This window comes from Puma concolor, chromosome B3 (genome assembly GCF_028749965.1).
Source record: "Puma concolor isolate L17-30 chromosome B3, mPumCon1.1.hap2, whole genome shotgun sequence".
NCBI classification, from domain to species: domain Eukaryota; kingdom Metazoa; phylum Chordata; class Mammalia; order Carnivora; family Felidae; genus Puma; species Puma concolor.
The window spans coordinates 83,098,690-83,124,262 of NC_141672.1; the positions used below are offsets into that span (position 1 = coordinate 83,098,690).

The 25,573-nt window shown below is 39.5% G+C and overlaps 1 protein-coding gene across 8 annotated transcripts in view; it reads right to left on the bottom strand.

Annotated features, from left to right (window-relative positions):
* The window catches only part of MEIS2 (Meis homeobox 2), a 209,469-nt gene that overhangs the window by 5,445 nt on the left and 178,451 nt on the right, over nt 1-25,573 (bottom strand). For all 8 annotated transcript variants that reach the window (XM_086710315.1, XM_086710313.1, XM_086710314.1 and 5 more), the window contains one exon: nt 159-217. In XM_086710315.1, coding sequence (XP_086566441.1) covers nt 159-217 — 59 coding nt within the window. The remainder of the gene's footprint in view (nt 1-158; nt 218-25,573) is intronic.

Sequence of the window (25,573 nt, forward strand, 5' to 3'; positions counted from 1 at the left end):
AGTTGCTTCCTAAGTGCAATCCTGGGGACATTAGAAAAAAAATTCTCCCAGGATGCCTGATGGAAGCATGTATTTACCAGGTGATGAAACTCCTAGAGTATAACTTGATGAGGATCTGTGCCTATGGGACATGAATGCAGACACTAGTTGGAACTTGCCTGCTCGATTTGACTGGTCAATCATGGGCTGTACTATTCTTCTTCTGGCATTAATAAACCTGAAATAGAACAGAGAAGTCCAATCATCCAATGCAGTTTCTGCGCCCTATGAGCACTTTGGCACAAACGCTGCGGAGGATACGACGTGGTCAAACATCTACCGAGAATTATCTTTCTGATCCAAAGGTCAGTTTTCCCTTTGCAGTGTTCAGAAACAGTTGACTGGATCATCTCCATCATCTGATAACCAAGTCGGGGTTGACTTTCGGACAAAGGCTCAGCGAGGGAATCAAGTTTTCCCTGAGAAAACATGTATTAATTTGCAGTCGTGCTTCTGCTTCTTGAACAAGTTGGAATCTGGTTAAAGTTCACGGGCTGGAAGATTTTTCTCCTTTCCCTAAACTCCCCATCATAGGGAGACCTAGCTTCCCCTTGCAGCTGGTCATAAATGGAGACCAGGCTCTGGCACTCTGCTTTCACAAGGTATTGTTAGGTCAGCAAAGCCATCAATTAGGCTGTCTGAAGTTTTATCACCAACACAGCAGTAATAAGTGCTGGCCAGAAAGACTTCTGCTCTTTGGCAACTCCTGCAGTTTAAGCCTGTAAAGTTAGGGGTCATTTAGAGGTCAGTGCCAGCTGGGGGCGGCCTTTCCAGTCTAAGCTGGGACACCCAGGGCAGGGATAAGGTAACTGCCAACCATAAACCCAGCCACCTTTCAACCCACTAGAAAGACCCAGCCTCAGGTACACATGGTTGATATTAGGGCCCAAGAAACGTTTTCAAATCAGGTGGTGGCTGAATCACAGGAATGTAAAGGAGAAGCAGTTATTTCGTCTAGAAGCCTGGATCTAATTTTGTTGGAAATCCAAAAATAAGTGCCTACTTCATGTTACTTTAATGTTTAATAATGCCCATCAAATATTCATGTACAAACAGAGTAAGATGATAAGAAATCTCCTTTATTTCTCCAAATTTAATAAAAACAAAACAATTTTCTACCATTTGCGAGTTACCCTTGTCCCTGTGCATTTTTAATGCTGTGCACTGCCCACACATTTGAAGTGATGCACGGGACTCACTGGCCGTGCATCTGGTGGGGGGCATGGAGGGAGGGCATGCCGCCTATAACATAGCTAGCACCTCCTTAAAAATACACCCACTTAGAACATTTCCCAGTATTTCCAGTTTGAAATCTTAAGTGCAAGGGACTTCGTGATTAATGAGTCTGCATGGGGCCACAGGCAGGAACTGAAAACCCATTCTTTGAAATTAGCCAGAAAAATTCTAGTGTGTGTTGGCAGCTCTGTGTTTCTAAGGAGTTGAAGTCCCTTCCTAGGAGGACAGCAGCCCACACTTGTTCGGGCCTCCCGTGAGCATTCTAGAGGGAATACAATTAGGCTGAAGAATAACAGCTGCAAGAAAACCAAAGGAGTCTTTTGCATATGGTGTTTGTTTGCAAAACAATGAACTTCTTTATTACTTAAGGAAGTACAGCTCAGTTGTCAAAAATGTTACACCCTCTCAAGGTTTGGGGAAACAAGTGACAGGACTCGGGGAGGTGGATACAAAAGGAGAGCTGAAACTGCACATGTATTCCCACCTGGAACATAAGTGCTACTGAGGAATATCAGACCAGATCACAAAGCATTCCAGAAGCATCCCTTAAATCAGAAAAGGAACTTAATTATCTACTCTTTCCCCACTGTCTTTACGGGGACCAAGGGGGACTGACCTGCAATTCTCACCCCCAGGAACTCGTTTTATCTGTGCAGCTTAAGACCAACTGAGATGCTCAGGCGAGCCTGGAGAAACCTTTTCTTTCCTCCTTGAAGTTTCTAATGGAGGACACACATGGCAGAGGCTTCACCTCTTTTTATGTGCTACTGATCCTGGTTTTGTTTCTTCCTACAGGCCAACTCTTTAGGTAAAATGAATTGCAATTTTTTCCCTTTTTCATTTTACCCTTTTACTCTTTTATTATTTACATCTGGAGGTTGTTCCCTTATTTATGTCTTTCTCCCCAGTTCCCCCAAACACTCCCTTCCTCACAGAGCTGCAAGGCATCATGGTTCTTAGTTCTCAGCAGGAGAACTCCACACTGTCTTCAAACAAATAATTACGGGGAAGGTTAGAGGTTCACTCAAAGGTCATTTCTTTGGATACTCGTCAGAATGTTTACATTAGTAAAAACGGGGTCCGCTCAAAAGGGTGTTCAATGGGGGACACACAACAATGCAGAACATTAAAAAAGCATTCTGTGTGCTAGCAGGTCTTTATAGAAGCGCTGAACTTGGAGATGCCACTCCGCTATTACATTTTCAACTAGTTACCATGGCATGGACTGGATGTTCACTAGCAGTTCTGGCGATGGCCTTTCTTTGCCCGGTTCTGCTAAACAAATATGCATAGAAGCCTCTGAAGGTTTTCAACTAGATCCTTTTTTACAAAGGGTCATAGAGATTCTGCCTTTTTTTTTTTTTTTTTCACTTGGGTTCCATTTAGCTTCTCTGAATTTTTGTTCTCAAACAATGTTTTTGATCCATAGTGTTCTATCTTGCCAGGATCATAATTCTACCACATTCTTTCAAATCACACAGAATTTTAAAAACATATGGGCCCCAATTTTTCAGAAATCTCTTAACTTACAACTCCTGCCAATTGTCAACTCCCCTGATCTTGGGATATCTTACAAACACCATAGATGTTGTTATCAAAATTACCAATGAATGAGTTGACTTTAAGAACAATTTAACACGAGAAAAATGCAATTACCCCACTGTACTGATGATCGGCAGGCCACTCTTAGAAAACACATCAAGGTACATACAATGGAGACATTTAACTATAGATTTTAAAAATTCAGACTAGGAGTACTTTTTATTTCTTTAGTATTACTAAGATAAAATTTCCAAATGCAACCTTTCCCTAAATCACACGACAAGAAATTTTTTCCACTTCCTCTGATCTATATTTTAAAATGACCTTATTCAATGCTCAAGTAGTAAACAGAATATCAAGTTTTGATTCTACTTAAAATGTGAAGACTCTAAAATTGAAAATACACTGATCTTCAATCTTTTAAGGTCCAAGCTCCATTCAGATGGAAAAACGCAACTCACTGGTTCAAAGACAAAAGACTTGTCTTAAAAAGGCTCAAAAGGTTTTTTTGGATATTAAATGGGTCTTACAAAATAACATTTTGATGAGTTAAGTGTAAATGAATCAGACACATATGGATTAAGTTATCCTTGAATTTCACACGGGTTTAAAAAATAAGGGGAAAAGAGGGTCTTGGCAAAAACATTTTGGACTTTGCCAAACCCAAAACATTTGAAAAATTGCTGAAGACATCCAACTAACCAAAATGCAGCAAGCTGCACCCAACTTTAATGAAAACCCCCACAAGTTATTTCCAATTCAAAGCCTGTTAAGTTTCTCATCTGTATCTGATATTAAAAATTTTTCTAAAGTTTTAATGTCATCCCAGAATGATTCTGAAGTTGAGGACATGTGATACACTTCTTTATTGGTATAAACAATTTAACCTGAAATTACAAAGTCTTTTAGAAATTAAATAGCTCTTAAAAACATTCTGAGATTTGTAAAACTTGTGTGCAAAATGTGCCATATATGATAAATGCCATAAATAAAATGTGCCAGTAAGCCTAGTGCCTTATCCAGATTTCACTTAGAAAAAATTTTCATTAGCCTCATTGTGACTTTTTTTAAGGGCTACAGATAATTCCATTAGTGACTCCCATAGGGAATGAGTGCCCTAAAGTGCACTAGTTCCATTGATTTGTATTGAACACAAAGTTAGTACCCAGGCTCACACAAAGACTCGGGAGAGTATCTACTAAGACTATCTACTTTCTCGCTAAATTTTACAAAAATAGAAAATGCATTAGTATGTGCGATTCTTAAAAATCATACACTGACTGTTAGCTTAAAAATAACTCAATTATAGAAATAAATTCAATGACTTTCCAAGAATCACGAGGCCCTTTTGAGTCAACTCAGAGATGAGAAAAGAACGTATTAAAAAGAGAAAACGCAAGAGAGCAAAATATCACTGAAATCTCCTCTTGCCGTCTTACTGGAGGAGAGAGCTCCTGAAGACCTCCCCGCCTCCAATCCCCACCTCGGTCCCCACAGAAGAGCCAAACTTTTCAACTTTGCATATTTTTCTGCAACTGAAATTTGACCATCGTGGTTTTCCTTTGAAAGCTTTTTCACTCCAAAGCATATTTCAGATTGATAGAAGTAGGCTTAGGTGTCATTCCTGCTTGTTGATTTCTCTCCTTTTCTTTCTCCCCCTCCCTCCCCTTCTTTTTAAATGACTGATAAATCCCTTCTTTCTGGTTCACTAACTTCATGCCACACCTGGTAACCAACTTCTTTAGGCAGCATTCCTTTTATTAGAAAATGTAGGCCTCTGTGGAGTCACCTGGAAAGCCGCCAGCCCTGAAGGCTCTGAGGAGGAACCAAGGATCCCTGCGCTGAAGCTTTTCCATGGATGGGTCTGGTCAAGGAAGGGGGCTGAACTGTACAAGAGGGATCAGATTATCTTGGAAGAGGTGTTATAAGCAGCTTGGTGACTGGGGACCTGTTGAAAAAGGAAGAAGTTCTGCTTCTCCACTTTACCCAGCCATGGGACTCATCAGTGAGGGTGCTTATTCACAAAGCTTGCTACTGCTTGGTGTCTGATACAATGAAGCCTCAACCTTGACAAATCAGTTATCAAGTTTCTTCACTTTTTTTCTTCACACACACAAAAAGCAAGTTTTTTTTTTTTTTTTCTGTGCTCTGGTCATGGCTAAGAGTGGGGTTTTCTCAGTAAGATTCACTGAAATGGTTACATTGGTGAATTAAGCAGGCTTAATGTCTTTGAATATGTACTCGGGCACAGGAATGATTGAGTCATGGTGTAGCCATGAGTTTTTCACTGATGGCCACACAATGGATCTTTTCTCACGAACTACTGTGAGCAAAGTAAGGTAAATGAATGAAATTCATGGGCCACTCAGAAACACATTCACAGTTCATAATTTCCTCAAGCTACAGATTAATTTAGAATTTGATAGATATTAGACTTGCCTACAACTCTGAAAACGCATGAACTAATTACTCATACATTTATAACATGAACACATGATGCTAATCCGGAATCACAAACATTTTGCAGCTTTAGGAATATGCCTTGAGTAGTGGAAAATTCAAGTTGAACACAAAAGGCTCTGGACAAAATTCTAGGTAGCTAATACTTATCTTTAATGACCTTCTAATGTGTTCTTTCAATATTCTTTTACCTAATTCTTCCCTGAAGTTACAGGGCTTACATAGGTTCTTTACTAAAATACCCTACTTTGGGCAAACCCTTCTCAATTATTGTTCCATATTCCAGACTTCTCCATAGAAGAAAGTGATGGAGAGGGTAGGCTCATATTCTCTGCCCTTTACTTGCTGTGTGACCTTGGGCAAGTCTACGTAAACTTCCAGGCCTCTGTTTGTTTCCTGTCTATAACAGGGCCCTGGTTGAGACCAGATTGTTTTGAGGATTAAGGAAGATATTGTATGTAAAATCCTTGGCACAGTGCCTGACACATAGTAAGAGCTCATTAAATGTTAGCTTACACTCAAAATGCACCTACCCAATGTCCCCTCCTAAAGAGCTCTGTCCTCTCATAGGAAATAATTAAGACTTGGTGGGTGACTATTAAGCAAATCCATGCTGAGCTGAAGAGAGGTAATCATGTGTTCTACTCTTACAAGTATCATGTGTCCATGTGCTAGTTCTTTCCCAAGGTCACAGCTAATTTAAATGTATAATGCCCTGGGGGGATTTTAGACACTGTAGTGGGCATCTGCTGGGGGGCTGGGTAGTGGGGCAAGTTATTTTGGAATCACACTCTCTAAAATGGTTCTCCACACCTGCAGGTCTAAGTGTGTTCCATGGACCAGTCACATCAACATCACAATGAGTCTGTTAGAACTGTAGAAACAGAGTAGTCCTCACCCTGGCACTACTGAATACTGAATTAGGATTTGAAAAGAGGTCCAGGTGATCTATACACATTTAAGTTTTAGAGGTCCTGCTGGAGATCACATAGCAAATAGATGATTGGGCCTTCTTCCTAAGAACAGAAATTTACAAAGATCAACTTTTAAGCATGAAACTTAGCTATGAAAATGCATGTATTACTCTCTTAAGTTATCTCAGACCTAAATAGTCTTTTAATCCCTTGCCTCGGGCAAACAAAAATTTATAATAATTTTAATTCATTTTATTCCATGCATACTTCCTAAAGGAAAAGTTTGGCCAATAAAATGCTTTTTGTGGAAACTGTTACCTTTCAGTCTCTCTGGGATGGGCAGAAAGAAGATGGCAGAATTTTCTTTCTTTTCTTTTTTTACATGTATTTCTGTAGTGTTTGAGTTTTAATAAGAAGTATAATTGTTTTTATAATTAAATTTCAAAGGTGACCTGGATAATTTGGCATCTTATCTGATTAAGGTTTATATGGCCAATAGTGGAAACTTTTCAATAAAAGTATTTGGGAAATTTTCTCTACGATAGGGAATTATCTTTTGTTTCCCTTATAATATGGAGCAACAATAAACACTATTCCATAAGTATAATCAGACTTGAGGGCATGTAACAAAACATCCCGGCGGGTTATGATTTTGAAGTAATGTTATTCTTATAGAATGCCATCAGATTATTCATATGTGGCTATTTATCACTGACTATAAAAGTGATCCTTCAAAGCCACTTGAAAGCAAGGGAGGAGAAAACACGCACACTTCCTTAGCTATTCATATCAAGGATCTATCCTCTTAAAGATAAAATACTAAGTCAATAGATATAAGTTGTAATATATTACCTCATCCTGTACATGATTAATGGCAGATGGAAATCAACTAGAAACTGAATTACTTTGGAAATTTTACTACTGACATTAAAATTCCAGATCTGTATGGCGACACACCTTATGGGGCTTCTGAAAACAACTCTTTTGCAGACACAGAACATCTATAACTTTGCTCAACTCTATCAGCATAGAAAGCAGAAGTCATCATTTTCACATTACCAATTACCCAGTACCTGTTCATCTACCTAAACACTACAGCCCGACTGAGCTTTGAAAAGTCAACCAGTCACTTGATATCAGTTACACACATTTAAGCCAATTCTCATTATGTTCCTAGCCATTTACTAATTCACTCTAAGAGGAGAAGATCCCAACAAATCTAGTATCTTTTTAGCTTTCATGATCACCTTTGATTGAAGTATTAATTCTTTATCCTACTTCTCAGTGGAAACTACCTAAGCATTAACTTGCCAAAAATGCACCAAGCTGTTTAGCAATTATGTATTAGGTATGTTTGAGGAGATCAAGGTGCACTCACATGCCCTCTGCTATGGATATCTCTCTGATTAGCTTGTCATCTGCTCAGAAGAAGATGTAGGCTGATTCTCCCATACAGTCTAGCAGGCCAGCTGTTAGCTGCCTGTCAAGCCCTCAAGTGGACAAGTAGTCCAGGAGCAAAAATGTCACTCCTTTGATCTGGCAAGGAGCAGCTGCTGATTTATAGAGTAGGACTTTGTTCTTCCGTTCTATTTTACTTTCTTTCCTAAGGCAGAACCACAAAATCCAGGAGAAAAAAAAAAGTGCCGTTCCCAGCAACATCAACAAGCTCTGACAACTGCAACAGGGTTTTTCTTGGCCCTAACAAAGCTCTCAGGCATCTCCTTTGACGCTCACCTTTCCCCCCCCCCACTCCCCCCCCACCGCCATTTTGTGCAATGCGGTAGTTATTGTTTAATTCAGCTTCTGTAAATGGAATGGACTGTGGCCAGCAAGCCTGGGGCATAAACACACCTGTATGAAAGAAGCCTTATTGTAGCAACCATCTACAAGCAAGCTCACATGAACCACACGTTCCTGAGTTCAGAAAGAATGCTCCGTTTTTTCCTGACAGCAAATTTTACCCTAAGTGAATTTCTATTTTTGGTGCCACCAACCTGCGATGACCACATTTGAACTGTTTCCTCTCCAATAGCACTGCACTCTTTAAATCAAAGAGAAAAAAGGATTAGATGTTTTTTAAATCTGTGAGCAAACATATCCATCAAAAATGTTTACCCGCTGTCAATAGTATCAATCATTAAGAGCTGAATTGAATATCCAGAAAGGCTTTAGCAAATGTAATATCAAAGATTCCATAATGTTGATTTCATTACCCCTGATTTATACTGACACAGGCTTTCTGAGTAACATATAAGGAAGAAAATCAACAAAATCTACATAAGCCATACGCATTGTCTTGCTAAGAATTTTGCATACACTTAATCCTATTCTCAACGGATAAATCTGTCAGGTCAGAGATGTCCTATCACATGAGTAGAACATGAAACAACATGGCCTTGAGATAAACTGTGAGAAGTCATCAGCCATATGGATGCATGTACATGTATGTGTGTGTGCATATGTGTATATGTATATGTACGTGTACGTGCACACACCTACATATGGCAATAAATTTTGCCAGAGACTAATACCTGGCTAGGTTTTCTGTGCTAGTGCTGAAGAAAGAAAGATACACACACACACACACACACACACACACACACACACACACATATTGATATCTGTGTATATATATGTATATATCTGTATATCATATATATGTATATATATGTATATATCTGTTTCATACATACATATATAGATATATGAAAGAGTTATCGACTCTAGGATATTTAACCACATAGGTCACATAGGTCAAAGACAGGAATTTTGTGGGTGGTGGAAATGCTGACAACAAAGAAGAAAAAAACAGTTGGTAAAACTCCTTGTGTCTACTTGGGTCATGCCTGCTATGTTCTAGTGTTTGCTCTCTTCTCTACCTTTTTCACTTTCCAGGGAATAGAGATTTTTGTCAGCCTCATTTCTTGTTTTATGCTATGTTGCCCTTTGGTCAGTCAAAAGTTACTAAGCACCCACCTCCTCAGTGTTCAGGGAATTGTACTAGTAGGATGTTTTCTCTGGGAGTGTGCGTGTATCCCAGTGAGAGACTGGGTTCTGGAGAGTGGACAATAGTGGGTAGGAAGGGAAAGCAAGGTGCAGGGGAGCAGGGATTATGTAAGGCCTATTTTCATCCTTTTTCCATCCTAAAAAAATTGGAATGAATAATTTTTAAGGTCCATAGTAATCTGTACACGTGCCATGTAAAAATCTTCCTCATTCGATACTTAACAAAACACAAGTTTAATGACACAATACAAGGTCATATATAATAAGAAATTACATGTAACACATAAATATATAATTATGCGACTCTCTATTTAAAATTTTCAAAAGGCAGTGCATGCCTTTAAAGAGTTTTACTCTTCACACCCACAGAAACCAACTGAAAATCACAATTTTATAATACCTAAAAATTGCAAATTACAAATTTACCACACAGTAAATAGGTGTGAATAGGGTAGGGCCATTTGAAAAGTCAGATGGAAGTTCATTACCGAATTTGTGGAGGAAGAAAGTTGAATCAGATTAAAAGAGCACAGAATACTGGAGAGGCAGGAAATAAGGAAATGGCATGCTTACAAAGACACTAAGGCAGACTAGGGCCCATTTTATGCAAGGGAATTGAATTCAGACTGGCTCCTGGTTTTAGAAAAGCTGACTAGAGTTAACAAACTGGTGGAAGTTCTCTGTCCCACTGCCCCCAATTTTATTGAGGTACAATTGACATATAACATTGTGTAAGTTTAAGATATAATGTGTTGGTTCGATAACCATATATATTGCAAAATGGTAGCCACCATTAGCATTAGCGAACACCTCTGTCATGTCATGCAGTTTCCATTTCTTTTTTGTGATGGAGAACACTTAAGATCTACTCTTCTAGCAACATTCAAGTACATTCTATGGTATGGCTAACAATAGTCACCATGCTGTTCAGCAGGTCCCCAGAACTTATTCTTCTTCCAACTGGAAGTCTGTACCCTTTGACCAACACCTCCCCATTTCTCCCCTCTAGTGAAAGTTCTTTTTTTTTTTAATTTTTTTAATGTTTATTTATTTCTGAGACAGAGACAGAGCATGAGTGGGGGAGGGGCAGAGAGAGAGGGAGACACAGAATCCAAAGCAGGCTCCAGGCTCTGAGCTGTCAGCACAGAGCCCGATGCGGGGCTCGAACTCACAAACTGTGAGATCATGACCTGAGCTGAAGTCAGTCGCTCAACTGACTGAGCCACCCAGGTGCCCCTCTAGTGAAAGTTCTTGAGTGATAAATCGAATCCCTGAAGTTCTTGAGTAGTGGGATAACAACAAAAATATGGTGCCTGAGAAGCCATGCTGATGGACAAGGTAGAGGCTGAGAAGGTAGAAAGGTCTGATCCAAGCAGAGAGGGAGATAAAGTGAGCACAGATGAAGGTGATAGAAATGAAAAGCATGAAAAAAAAAAAAAAAAAAAAAAGAAATGAAAAGCATGAGGGACAGTTGGCTTGGCAAACTGGTGAATTCTGCTTAGATGGTGAAGCAGAAATACAAGTATGGAAGATGTTAAGAGCATAAACCTGAGAATCTGTCTTTAGCCTGTTATGGTATACTGTGGATGAAAACTGGAAATGTAGAAGAAATTCCTACTTGTGGTGGTGAGGAGAGGCAAGCTCAATTTTCCAAATGTTACCTTTGAGTAGATAGTGGGACTTTGAGGCTGAGGGGCTAGGCAGGCCACTCAAGACAAAGGACAAAAGAAGAGTAAAAGTTTAGAAAGAAATGACTCTATTCCAGAACCTTCTAATCTCTTCAAAACTCCAAAACTATATGAATACCCCAGAGCTGTGCAAACAAATGTAATAAATTGCCCGGCTGCCTCTAAAAATTCCTTCCTTCTCCTGCATCCTCTGATTTTACAAAGTCCAATCTAGAAATGGCTGGCTAAGTCAACTGTCAGTAAAAACCTCTGTGGCCTGTGGCCATGGCCTTCTTTCTATTAGGCCTACTTTGCTTTTTCTTTTAATGCTGAGATAATCTGTGTGACTAGATGTAGATGGCAGTGGTGATAACATGCCGGTCACGCTGTGTGCGCAAGCTGTATTCCATTCCATCCTTAACAAGGGTAAGTTTAGTGACACAATTTACGAGAGTTTTAAAAATTGGATAGAGGAGAATACATACAGGAGACCATGTGTGTTTAAGCAACAGCATAAGACAATCAAGGGTAGGTTTTCTCTAGGTAGTGACAACTAATTTAGAAGAGAATTGATAGGACAAAGTGTTACATTTAAAAGGGACTCCATTAAGTGTGATGGCTTCCAAATTGTGTCCTCCTCTCAAACCATATTTTTCTTTTTAAATGGCCTTTTAAGGTGAAAAACACAGCACTTCACCCAAAATGGTGTGGAAACAAATGGTTCTCAAGGCTCTATTCTTCATCTCGGGCCAAACCACCCCAACACCAGCAATCTAAAGCCACTTGGCATTTTGGAGGGAAGGTGCTATGCATGTGAATGTCCCCGTGGCTCTTTCATTTGTCTGTGGGGCTCCTTTTTGTAAAGCAGCAGGGGAAACTTCAGAAGGCCAGCTTGGCATGCCAGAAGTGTTTGGATGGGCCAGGCCCTTATCCTTCTTTCAATTCTCCTGCTGGTTTAAAAGAAAGGATGTGGCAGAAGGCACATGCAGAAGGTGGCAACATTCTTAGGGCCCTTTATCAATACCACTGCTTTCTTTAAATTGTAGCTTGGTCTCTTGTTTCAGAGGCTGAGATTTTAGCACTTTTAAAGGGAACCAAAAGTGAGAAATCTCCTAGGTGTTAAGCTTTGGAGTGGCTTCAACCCAAAATATGATAAAATGAGATTAAAACACAGAAAGTCAAGTAATATTAAGAAAGATCCAACAAACAAAAATATCATAAATAGGCAGATATGTTTCAGTCTTTCTGTTTAAACCAAATGCTAGTTAACCAGTTCATATCGGCATCTAGTACAGGTGCCAAAGGAATAAAAAAAAAAATCAAAGATCTAAAATATTTTTAAGTCCTTTAAAAGAAACTCTGATTCTAACAGCTTTGTACTTAACAATAACCCCTGAAAATTATTAAAACACATCCCACTGTGTCAAGAAGCAAAAAAAAATCTATTTATGAACGGTATGACTTAAGGTCCTCGTATTTACGATAATCAAACATCAAAGACCAAATTCCAAATAAAGTTTCCCAACTGCTTTTCTTAATAACAAGTTAAATATCTTTTCCTTTGACTTGACAGGCAGGTAGCACTCTCTATCTTCTTCCAGCGATGTTATATGCGGTCTTTCCAATGCGACGGTATTATTACCCACAAAATTTTTAGCATCATCCCGTAATCATAAAAGACATAAAATACATCTTTATAAACCACAAGAGACATAGCAAACCAGCAGTTATGCCACATCTGTTTTAGTCCTTAAATATTTTAGCTTTAGAGGGTTAGTTAGTGGATTTCTCCCCCATTTGCAGAGAAATAAAGACATCAACCTTTGATTCTGACATTCCACAGAAAGCTATAATCTCCAATAGACAAAGAAGCAAATACATTGTACTGCAATTTGAAAGAATTTTAGAGCATATTCATGTTTCACACCTATCAGAATCTCCTAAAGTGGTTTAATTTAACTATTAGAAATAAAAATGATGGCATTTGAATAATCTCCATTTTAACAGTACAGATAAAGTGACATCATTATGTATCCAAAACTAATTTAATTTAGAAATCGGTTTAAGTGCCACACATTCTTACTTTGGAGTCAGGTAATGTACAAATAAACAAAAAGGCAATTAATAAATATAAAGTGGGGCGCCTGGCTAGCACAGTCAGAAGAACATGCGACTCTTGATCTCGGGGTGGTGAGGTGGAGCTCCATGTTAAGTATAGAGATTATTTAAATAAATAAGCTTTAGAAAAATAAGCATAAAGTTAATATTTCCAACTAACTAGGAACACACTATCCATTCTGTCTGGGCTGGCCTTTTTTCCCCCATGGTCATCTGGTCAACACAGCTTTCAAAATTCCCTTCAGAGAATATCTCTGTGAAGTAACTTTCCTGATTCCACAGTCTGGAATTCTACAGCACTTCCTCAGTCAGCCGCACCTAGCTAATATGCCCATCACAGCATTTATTCAATACCACCATCACAATGTACTTGTCTAGCTTCCCACCAGATAGCCTGAGAGAGAAGGAACATCTTAATTCTATTATTGAGACACTATCAAGTACAAGGACAGTACATCCTCAATAAAATGTTTGAACAGATAACTGATGGAATGTATGAAAATAGGGTTCCTCCACCTTGGAAATGATGTAGAATTGAGAATATAAGAAAGAGCTTGTAGGGATTTTCTTGTCCTCACTTTGCAAATGGTGTAGCTGAATCACTGATGAAATTATTTTTCCTAGAATGGGGAAGAGATATGATGGGAAATAACTCTGGCTTCCTGGCTCTGGTCTGGTTATCTGTGCATTCAGAAACAACTAAAGATCTAGACTAGAGGCATTAGTTAAAAAAAAAATTTTTTTTAATGTTTATTTATTCTTGAGAGAGACACAGAGACAGAGCGTGAGTGGGGGAGGGTCAGAGAGAGAGGGAGACACAGAATCCGAAGCAGGCTCCAGGTTCTGAGCTGTCAGCACAGAGCCTGACGCGGGGCTCGAACTCACAAAGTGTGAGATCATGACCTGAGCTGAAGTCGGACGCTTAACTTCCTGAGCCACCCAGGTGCCCCAAGAGGCATTAGTTTAAAGGTGTGAATCCATCCAGGCATTAGAGATGCCAGTCAAATCTTCTGTGGAAGAGAAGGACTCGACTTGGCAGAAAATGAGCATCAGACTTTTCTAGGCTGGGGAACAGATGATATATTGGAACATGTTAAGTCTGGTGGACTTGAGAAGAAAGAATAAGTTGAGAGTAACGGGAACTGAGGGCAATGGACTTTTGTGACGTGCGCGTGTGTTGGGACAGAGGACTAGTGAGTAGGAAATGAAGGAGAAAGATCTGTGAGATTTAGAAAGGGAGGGAGAATAGAAAACTTTCTGAAAATATCTATTTTTTCATTATATTTTTCTAACGAAGTTTTTCCCAAATTGTGCTCTGAGGGTTACAGTGTCAATAGATGTTTCTCTAAAAAGGGAGTGGTCCTGGCAAATAAGCGTAGGCAACAATACTGAGTGTGACGAAGTGAATGCAAAGTGTTGCTGCTTGGATGGTGCCACAGCCTTTCATACGCTTAAGTATAAACCCCGGAGAAGGAATGATGCTACCTATCAATTTCTAACTTTAGTCATTAAGATTTTAGGGGCACAAACATTCCAAGGTTTTGAAAAATTGAAGCAAGATTCTGGTTTTTACATGAAATTGTATTTTTAAACGGTTCATCGACAATTGATCAAACAATTCATCAAATATCCTATTAAAGGATTTCCATGGTCCTATTTTCCCACATCAGATTCTAGAGATGGAGAACCATTTGTAGGGTTCTTCTTTTGTATCTTAACTGTTCACAATTCCACTTCCAAAATTATAAAACCTGACTACTCCATAGAACTTTGAGCCCCAAAATGTTGACAATGGGGTTTAGAGATGGGGCTGGAAAATGTTCTCTAGACCTTTTCTATCTCCTTAGATGATAATTTTAGGCTGAAATGTTTTCTATAACCCTCCCTGTTTCCTATTTTCCTCATTCGATGACATGAAAACAATTATTGTTTAGCATTTGGCTATATATGCCTAAAATCTCTGCTTCAGAATGATTCTTAGAAACTGAAGACTAATCTCAAACATAAGATAGTTTTCTTTTCTGCAACACCGTCTGCATGTTCCATTCATCAGAAGTGTGACTGGACTGTGGCCATCTGATGTCAACAGCAAGTGTTGGAGATTTACATATATGAAGGGTGGGAGATGGGGAGGAGAGAAACAGACAAGGTGGTTGGGGCAGGATGTTAAGGGGGAAGAAGAAATGCGAAGGAGAAGGAGACAGCAAAAAAGGAAGTGCTGCTTTCGATAAAAGTACATCGACAGACATCAAGTGCTCCTCCCTCCCCTGCCCCCACCAATTCCACGTTCTTGTTTACAGAGCGTACAAGTACAAAATCAGCTTTTACTTATAACTGTGTTAAACACCACCTGCCTGCCCTCTGAACCTTGCTGTCCCGGGATGAGGTCAGCCCGGCGGAGGGCTCCAGTTCTATAAGCAATCCTGTCATTCAGGCTAACAGCAGTGATTCACTCACAGGAGGCAAAAATGACTCAATTGTTGGGCTTTATTGACTCCAGGGAGCACAGCTACTCTATCATTACCATGGAGTGCAAACACCCTGAGCTCTGTTTTGGTCCACTTAAAATTACTATTTGCTGTGAAGGATTGGCAAAGCAATTCTTAAAATGATGGGGGTGGAAGTCAGGCAAGCGCCATTATGGGCTTTTCCTTCCGTTTAAGCAGAAGTAAGCAGTAGAGGACTTGTTCGGAGCCTGACCTACTTATTTAACCTTTTGTTCACTTCGCTGTATTAACATATATTAACTGGCTATATAAGCCCTAGGGGGGATAACAACCTCATGACCAAATTATGCTTCCATTTTCATGGGTAACCTCTCCTTGGGTGGAAATTAAACCCCAATATAAATACATTTTAGGTCCATACAGAATTGAGGAGGGATGCCAAAAAACAAACGCTGAACAACAGTCCCACAAAGACCACAGCAACCATGGCGTGGTCGGGAAAATTACACACTAGAGGAACTATTTGAAAAACCAAATAAATTTAATTAAATAAGTTACAGAATTATTTTCCCCGTCTCTTATCTACTCCCCTTGGTTAATATCCACGACATACTGATGTTGCATAATTGCGCTTATGGAATGCTGCAGCTCAGAGCCATAATGAGCTGCCTTTGCACAAAGGCAGCGAAAGTGGTTTCCCTACAGAGTTATCTTCTCAATTATTTATACTTGCAACACTTTCACATAATGGCAGTTTTAAAATCAAACAAACAAAGCAAACTGTACAATAAAGGAAGGAGACAAGAAGGTGCAGGGACCTTTTCCTTTCTTTTTTTTGAACACCAGAAGGGAGAGGCAAGCCACATAAAGTCAACTGAATTTGGTTCCTCGAAGAGTCTCAGGGGCCTTGCGACCAGACAGCATCAAAGCATCTGAGATTGCCACCTTGGTGAGGGATTAGACCAGCTCTACATACCTGCCTTGCTTTTAATCTGTCATATCCAAATATATAAAGGAATGCAAACTTTATTTTTTTTCTTTTATAAGTTTGTCTTTGAAAACTCCTAACAGTTAGACTTGACCCCCAATTCTACTCCTGGGGGAAAAAAAGGTGCCAAGTGTCAAAATGATGTCTGTGTAAACAGAAAATGGCCCCCAGGCTGGCGGGGGTGGGTGGGGGGCTTGCCAGTTTTTATGATGTTTGTTTCCACTGTCCACACCTCAAAAACTCATACATAGAAGCGGAAAAGCTATTTTGCAGTTATATTACATAGGGATATAGAAAATAAGGGGTATATTTAAATATTAAGGCAAAATTTAATGTTATTTCAAACAATGAATTTTGGAATCTCTTTGAAATGACCTGTTTACATTAAGCTCTGACTTACTTTGTTCTCAGCATCTAGTTCAATAGACTGGTCAGAGTAGGTGCTCAATAAAAATGTTAGCTAGGTTATTTTTCCAAGCTAATCCATAGATGTGGCTGAGGAGCTTATATTTTAAGAAATTAAAAGTGAACTTTTGACCAGGCACATATTTTGGATCTGCATAAAATCTATATTTCGTTTAAGACTCTCCATTAAACAAGCATAGGTTCCAGCCTTCAGGAGGTATTTAGCATCTTGAAGAGTTATTCCTCATCAGATAATGGCCACTCATATATCTGTGACCGAAGATATTCATTAACAGCACCAGTGAAACACAGCTTTAATATCACCTATTAGCCATTTCCAAATAACAAAATGTAAGGCAACTATTTCCTTAAAGTCCTGCAGGGAAAGATTATAAAGATGATGCAAAAGCATAATAATTTTAAAAACCTCAGAATTTGTCTCTTGCAATATGCCTACATGCACATATACTGAGTTTATACACACAGACTCATTTTTCATAAATGTACCTTGTGACTTTAAATGTCTCCTGACTTGACACTTGACCTTAAGGAGATTTTTTTTTCTTTTCAAGCACAGTGAAGGATCAGAAGGAAGTACACACACACACACACACACACACACACACACACACACACCATACTAAAAGGAAATCAGACCATGATCCATTACCCAACTGAGGACAGGCTATGGATGGGGTTGTCAAAGGGAAGCAGTTGGGACTGAGTTGGGATCCACCACATTCTTTTGCTTCGCCCCAGGAATCAAATGAACTGGATAGTGCATTGTGGCCATGGGCTGCTTCTTAACACTCTTCTTAGCCATGGAGAGCTAGGGTTGAGCCATATTTTGTTGGCAACTCCTTTCTTCTAGCTACTCTCACCTCCAAGGTCAATGCACTTGGTGTAGTGGCAAGAGCTGAGGGATTGTAACCCAATTCTACTTACCAATCTAAAACTATACCTCACTAAAAAAAAAATAATAATAAAACTACATCCACTACTTGGCCTCCCAACAGCACTAGCCACCTTTAATACTGAAAATGATCTTTCCAAATGTGTGCATGTGTGATAAAGGGTGATACAAGGAAAATGCAGATGATGATAAGAAAACTCTCATGCCAGATTAAAAACACATCCTTGCTATAGGCAAATATAAGCCTGAGTGAACTTTGATGTACTGCAAATCTATCTTATGACATGTATAACGTATCTTTCAAAGACACTGATGCAATGACTAGTATGTAATTAATCCTTATGTGAGAGATTAGTAAAATGTTGAGGTCTAGAAGAGAATTGGGTAGTTTTTGTACTTTGGAATACCCGCAAGTTCGGGAGGGAAAACTCAAGATTCTGTGAATGGGCTTCAGTTCATTTGAAAAGCGCTCCTCTGGCAGTCAAAACTGATTTAAATGTCAGTAGATTATGGGTGGAAGTGAGTTGGTTTGGAGAGTAAAACCAAAAGCTGGCTGGGGTTGAGAGGGTGGGACTCTCATTCCTGTGAGGCTCCCACTGATGCGAACAGAAATTGCTATCAGTGGCTTGAGGGCAGTAATATTATAGGGCCCTCAATTCCCAAATGTGACAGATTCATAAGAAACCTTAACCTCTATTTTTTGCAGCTTTCCTCAACCACAGCAACAGACTCTCTTTTAGTAGACCAGCCAATTAACCAAGCATTTAAAAAACCCACAAATCTATATCAGTAGCTTCACAAGACAAAAAAAAAAAAAAAAAAAAAAAAAGAAAGAAAGAAAAAAATGTGTGAAGTAAACACTTAATCATTGTAAGCTATCTGATCCAGGATATTCAAGGGCCAAACAGGCTATGGTTGAAAAAAATTAATTTCAAAAAATCAGAAGAAATGACATTTTTCTCTCTCTTCCTCTAAGCATCCCATATAGTTGCTTTTACATTTTAGTTCAGAGACCTGTCCTTCAGTTTACCCTTGACTAGTGGCAAATCTGATAAGGGTTGGCACAAATACGTTGAGCCTGGTTTACAATTTGTTTTGCAACTTCCCTTCCCAGATAAACATAATCCAAGTACAACTTCAAAAAAAAAAAAAAAAAGTTGTGTTTACTTGTCCTGTGCTTACAGATTTTTTTCTTCTAAATGTTCCCTCAGGATGCTGGCTTGCAACCTAGAAAAGGCTTGGATTTCAGCTTCAGTCTCCAAGGTATTCTACTGTTCAGCTGGGCCGTGTGCTAGGAGGGAAGCTCTCTACCTTGCTGATTTAATTAACAGGATTCTTTTCATTATTATGGGGATTTAGTTTCTTCTTGCCTTTCAGTGTTTGGGAAACAGTGATTTATGTTTTATATTTTGAAGGAAAATTTATTGTTGTTTGACAGCTGGGGCTCGGTAAATTCCCAGCATCTAAGGGACCCCAGGGAGGCATCACAGTGGCCCTGCCCTGCCCACCTGAATACTGTCATGGGGGCCCCCCCTCCAGAAGTGAGAAGAGCCATCGGCTGTTCAGTGCCCATCCCACTCCTCCTCCCTCTGATAATTATACCAGCAGGGGTTGGCCCATTCCCATTTATGGGATTATTAGTATTAGTAGGTTGATCAGTAACTGTGAATCACTGATTCACTGAAGTGAAGCAAACAGTCCATGAATCTTTGGATTGGATTTAATCTCTTAACTAAATGGAACTCATTGAATTAAGTGGTAGACTGTGCTATGCTTATTATGATGACCATGGTTAGTCCCAAAATCAGCACAAATGTTCTAAGTCTGAGTATGCCTATGGGGGCAATGCAAATACATCTCCAGTTAGTGCTGTGGAAAATCTGGCATAGATGGTCATCACTACTCTATTGGATTACTACTCTTCTAGGCCACCTAGTCCATCAAATTCTGACTTGGAAAAAGAGTAAAACAGTGAAAACTCTAGAAGACTCAGAGCTAATTCATATTTTAGGTGAAAAACTTCAGGTGCCAGTTAATGCCCATAATTTGACTATAACCCAAATCTCCTTTTCTAAGAAGACTTCACAATTCACCTTCACTCAATTATAATGCACATTTATTGAGCCAGGCACTCAATAGTGCATGCCTGTATCCCCTTTTTTTTCTTTTAAATGTTTTATCTATTTTTAAGAGAGAGAGAGAGCCTGAGTAGGGAAGGGGCAGAGGGGGTAGAGAGACAGAAGATCTGAAGTGGGCTCTGCACTGAGAGCAATGAACCTAATGTAGGGCTCGAACTCACAAACTGTTAGATCATGACCTGAGCCCAAGTTGGATGCTCAACCTACTGAGCCACCCAGGTGCCATCATGCATGTATCCTCTTATTTAATTCTCTCAAAAACCTTATGAAGTAATAGTATCAACATTCCTATCTTATTGTTGGGGAAACTTAGATTTAACAAACTTTGATAATATGCCTAAGGTCACAATGTTAGTAAGTGGCCAAGGTGAAACTGAGATCCAGGTCTTTCCGACTTACTGTGTTCTACATGAATACATTAGGTTGCCTTTCCAGCATGTATATACTGACAGTGAAGAAAAGGAGTTCGAGGCTGAACGGTGTTCCCCCAAATTTATATGTTGAATTGCCAATCCCCAGTACTTCAGAAGGTAACCACATTTGGAGATAGTCTTTAAAGGAGTTAAAATGAAGCCATTGTGTCTGTGTGTGTGTGGGGGGGGGGGGGGGTCCCTAGTCCAATATGATTGGGGTCCTTCTTAGAAAGGAAGAGGCATCCAGGGAGGCAGGCACACAGAGGAATAATCATGCGAGGACATGCAGAGAAGGGCAGCCATGAGTAAGCCTAGGAGGCAGACCTCTGAAGAAACCAAACCTGCCAACACCTTGGTTTTGGACTGCCAGGCCCCAAAACTGTAGAAATGAATTTCTGTTAAGTCACCCAATATGTGGTAATTTGCTATGGCGGCCCTAGTGAACTCACGTAGGAGGTGTCATGGAAATGGGTTGGAAGAAAAGCAGAAACCAAACCTGTTATTTGGAAAGATGGTCACTTCTTCTCCATAATCACTGGACGCACCCTACTGTTGGTGGCATTGGCTCCTGTCAACCTTGCATACACACCATGACCAGCCCTTATTTTCCATTAAAAAGCAAGTGGAAGTTGTAGAATGGCAAATGGGATGGCTCAGGCAATGGCAACAGTGATGAGTAGAAAGCCATTTTATGTGTGAGAAAGGCAGTGCTACTCAGTCAGAGAAGGGAAAAGGTAGAAGGCTGGTGAAATGGGTGGAAAGAGTTTTGGACTTATCGGGAGGAACTGTCTGTGACACACACACACACACACACACACACACACACACACACACACAATTTGGGGCTAGGAAATGAGGAATAGCCAGGGTCATTCTTACTGTCTTCTCTGGAGGGGCCTGCAGCTGAAACATCTCCTGGGAACTAGGGAGCATCTTGATAACAATCTGATCACAAGCTTGCTTAGTACTAACAGACTCTTTTTCTGATATCTTCCAGTCAGGCAGGAAAAAGAGAGCCAGGTTTTAGACCCGACACATTAAAATGGAACCTTGGAAATTACTTGATTTCTAGACCAGGACTTTTCACTCACCTAAATTAATAAACTAATAGGTTCTAAGGAATAATAAAGGAAAAATATAGAATGTGCATTTAATTTTACAGTGGTTAGCATTTTCAAAAATCTTTAAAATCTAGGGAAATGAGTATGGGAACATGGCCCAACTGGTGAAGACAAAACAAAGTAAGTTACCACTCTGAAACTGATTCCACAGGTCCAAGGTAATTTTCTCATTTATCAGTTCTGCAGGGCTATTCGAGACTTGTACTTTAGAAATTTGAATTCCCTTTGTTTATTCAGCCTGTCTGTCTGGATCCCCAAACTCAGGGCCTAACTCCGTCCTAAAACTTCAGGCTTCTCAAATTTTCCTGCAAAGAAAATCCTCAACAGATCTTTATCTTCGACCACACTCTAAGGAAACATCTGGGCAAAATGTCGGCCACCAACTCATCACCATACGGAATATACATTTTAAAAAGTTTTGGGTCAGTAAGAGAGTAAGAGAACACTTGAAGAGAACTATCACAGTGGTGAGAAGTTCACGCCATACACATAACTGGGATTTCTTTACACACAGGGCCAAGGTTCAGAACAGAAGCGTCTCCTTGCTTGTCTCATCTCTATGCCACCTGTAATGAATCCCGTTCCCATTATGTATATAGTATAGTCTCCCTTCAAACAGTCAGCTGGATCTCCTAGTTTAACTCCTTCCTTTTAGCAGTACTCTTTGATTATTTGTAGAAATTCTAGAAGATACAATTGTTAATCCCCTTGAACAAATATTTACTCAGTGTCTGCTCCCTGTTGGCATTGTACTGAAGGCCTTATGAGGAGGCACACAAAAGAGGAACTTGTAGCAGAGGCCACATTTGGCAAGTGAAAAAGGTACTCGATATGAGATTAATTTCGTGCCCTATGGATCTCCTAGTTTAATTGAAGAAATAAGACACATACCTATCCACCAATCTGTTAGGTTTTATGTCATGATAGAAACAGTACAACTTAATGGAAACACTGTGGGCTTTAGAAACTTGGGTTTAAACCCTAGCTATATCACTTTCTGTGTGGTTTTGGATAAGTTCTTTAACCTTTCTGTGTCTTGTTATCCTCAAGTATAAAATGAGAATAAATTGTATGACCTACTTCAAAAAGAGTTGCCCTGAGGATGAAACGTGAAGGCCAGTTTGTATTGGAAAGGCATCAGAACATCATCTGAGAATTAAAAGGAAAAATGTTCAAATCATTCTAAAATAAATTCCCAATGTGTATAATCCTCCAAACACTGCGAAGCATACACAGATGAAGAAGATTCAGTCTTGCTCTCAGAAAGCTTGACATTTAGCAGTGAAGAGATGACCATGCTACAGGATGAAAGAGTCTCAATGGCAGGACAGTGGGTCATGGGTGTGTGGAGAGGATGGACACAATGTGGGTGAGACAGGGAAGAGGACAGGAGGCTTTGGGCTCCTCCTTGAAGGATTCTGACAAGTGGAGATGGGAAGGATAGAAGGGGGCAGAACATACCAGGTAGAGGTAACTACTAAGCAAGTCACAGAGAGAGCAAATACTTCTAGCTCATATGCTCAGTACCAAAGGTATTAGACTCAAGTTGGAGACAAATTTAAATCTTAACTCTCTGACCTGATTCAATATTTCTCATTTGTAGAATGGAGATAACACACACTTCATAAATTTATTGTAAAGATTAAGTGTAACCACATAGTTGACATATTTAAAATACAATCAACTTTTAATTTATTTTTCAAAAAGTTCATTTTCTTAGTAGTCTCTACCACCAAATGGGGCTCCAACTCACAACCCCAGGGTCAAGAATCACATACCTCTTCTAACTGAGCCAGCCCCACTATTTTTTAAATCTTAGAAAGAATAATTAGAAAAACTTCCAATGTTACCAAAAGAAGTCTAATTATCTTCTAGGTTATGTGAACAGTAGCCCAATCATACTACTTATTTCTATTATCATTTAAACACTGGAGGATGAGAGTCAAAGTTTGTGTTACTAAATTGCACGTAGTTATCACTTTATGTAGAATCAACCACCATTAGAATGTCAGTGGAACAAAGTAAATGATAGGGGAGATAACTTGAATTTTCAACTATTTTGTTAGGTCTTAACTTCCAGGGCATTTTATTTGTCTCCCCACACTGGCATGGATAAGCATAAATGTAATAGGTGGACCTTTGTTCAGAGTTCACAAATTATTCTTTTAAATATTTAGGTATATAAGAAAAACATACTTATTCTATTCATGGTTCCTTGAAGTCAAGGACAATGGAAGCCAAAATATCTAGTGTTTGGAGCATGGGTATTAATGTTGAAATAAAAAGAAGAAGTGGGAGCTGAAGATTAGAGTTCCAGACACTCAGCAATCCATACCTCTCTTCTACATCCACCTCTCTTAATTCTCAAAAGTCTTAGAAGGTGAGGGTGAAATGGTTTAGAACCTGTATGGCTGACTACTAAAAGTAAATCAGCTGAAGCTCCGTTAACGGGAGCACGTGTGAGATGGTGGTTCTAAATGGGGAGCAGAAATGTGGTAAAAAGACCTCCATGCTGACTTTTGGCAGACGAGGCTCTCTTACTCATCATTCTCACCAAGTGAAGAAAGTAGAAACATCATTCTGACCTAGTATTTATAAGGGATACATTCTCAGAAACTCCTGTGTTCTGATGGTAAAATAATACAGAAATTACATGGCAATCAAGTCCTTCACTTAAAAAAAAAAAAAAAGGAAGTTCTGCAGAAGTCACGTGGAATCATATTGTTCTACATCTTTTACCTACAATGGAACTGATCAATCCAACACACACAGGTGGAGGTTTGGAATTAACCTACCCTCAGGGCTGGAGTGTAGCATAGGATCCTGTCTTCTATTGGTAAAAGCATGCTTCAAAGAAAAGTCAGGGGGAAAAAAACAAAAACAAAAAACCCTCTGGTTCAGTTTCAACTCTGAAAAACCAAATAAATCTAGCAAATTTTCTATTCATTAATCAAAAATGGTCTATAAAGTTCTCCAGGATGCAGCCCTTATAGAATGAATTTTTAATGCTACATTTGCCCTAGTGACAGGTATCACCAAGGAAAGATATCCTGCAATGCCTGTGAAATATGGAGGATTGACGCAAAGGACTCCATGTAGCTCCGTGGAGTGTCTCGATCACAGGGCCAAAAGAAGGAGCATGGAAAATAAAAAGAGAAAGGATCAGTTCCGATGGAACATGAAGTGTAAACATACGTTCCGCTCAAGAGATAGTCACTTGGCTTGTTTTAGAAGTCATTAACTATACCCCAGATTCAGTCTTCCTAATACTGTATGCTGTTTTATGTGGTTTGAATCATTTCAAGGAATTGATCTTCATATCATTTTCAAAGGAAAAAAACAAGGCTCTTAGTCTCTTCCTTTAACTTATGGAGTTCAAAGTTGCTTGCCACTGTCTTTGTCTTTCTACTCTTGACCCGCAGTGGGAAAGAATTTGCTTCACCCAAAGCGTGCCCCTGCCTTTTAGGTTGTTCCCATAGTTCCTATTTCAGCACCACTTAGCAATTACTCCATACCTAAAACAGTGTGAAGACTGATATGTCAGTGACCTCCTAGCATGGCTGAAAAAAATGAAATTTGAGTGTTCCTGCCAAGCAGAATACATTCAGATAGTCAGCACTAAAACAGTAAGAAACAAAGACTCAACTACTGATCAGAAAGCGGAGGGAAAAGCAGCTATAGAGAGAAACCAAAGAAAGCAAAATGGGAATTAAAACTTGATTTACTTTGTCCTTAAGAGTGAGGGCTTAGTTGTGGGAAATCTCACCCTCAAAGGTCAGGAATGGAGAGAGACTCTCAGAATATCCAAAGAGGCCCATGGTCACTGATGTGGACTAATATGGAAATGAATCTGCTTAAATAATGTTTTGGCTGAGAAATATCATTTTCTTTGGGCAAAGCTGCCTCCATTATCTTAAAGAATTAAGCTGAGCTCTTCCCACAGGAAAATGAAGCATATGGAAACGAATCTGAAGTAGTAGAAGGAAGACCCTTGGGTGCAGAGCAGATACCGAAGGTCTGGCCCTGGTCTGACACTCAGGAGTTCTGCAACAGTGAACAAGCCACCAAACCTTGAAGAGCCTGCATTTCCTCACTTACAGAGGGAATAATAACTTAAACCTCATTTACCTCACAGGGCTGACGTGAGAATCAAATGAGACAGCATA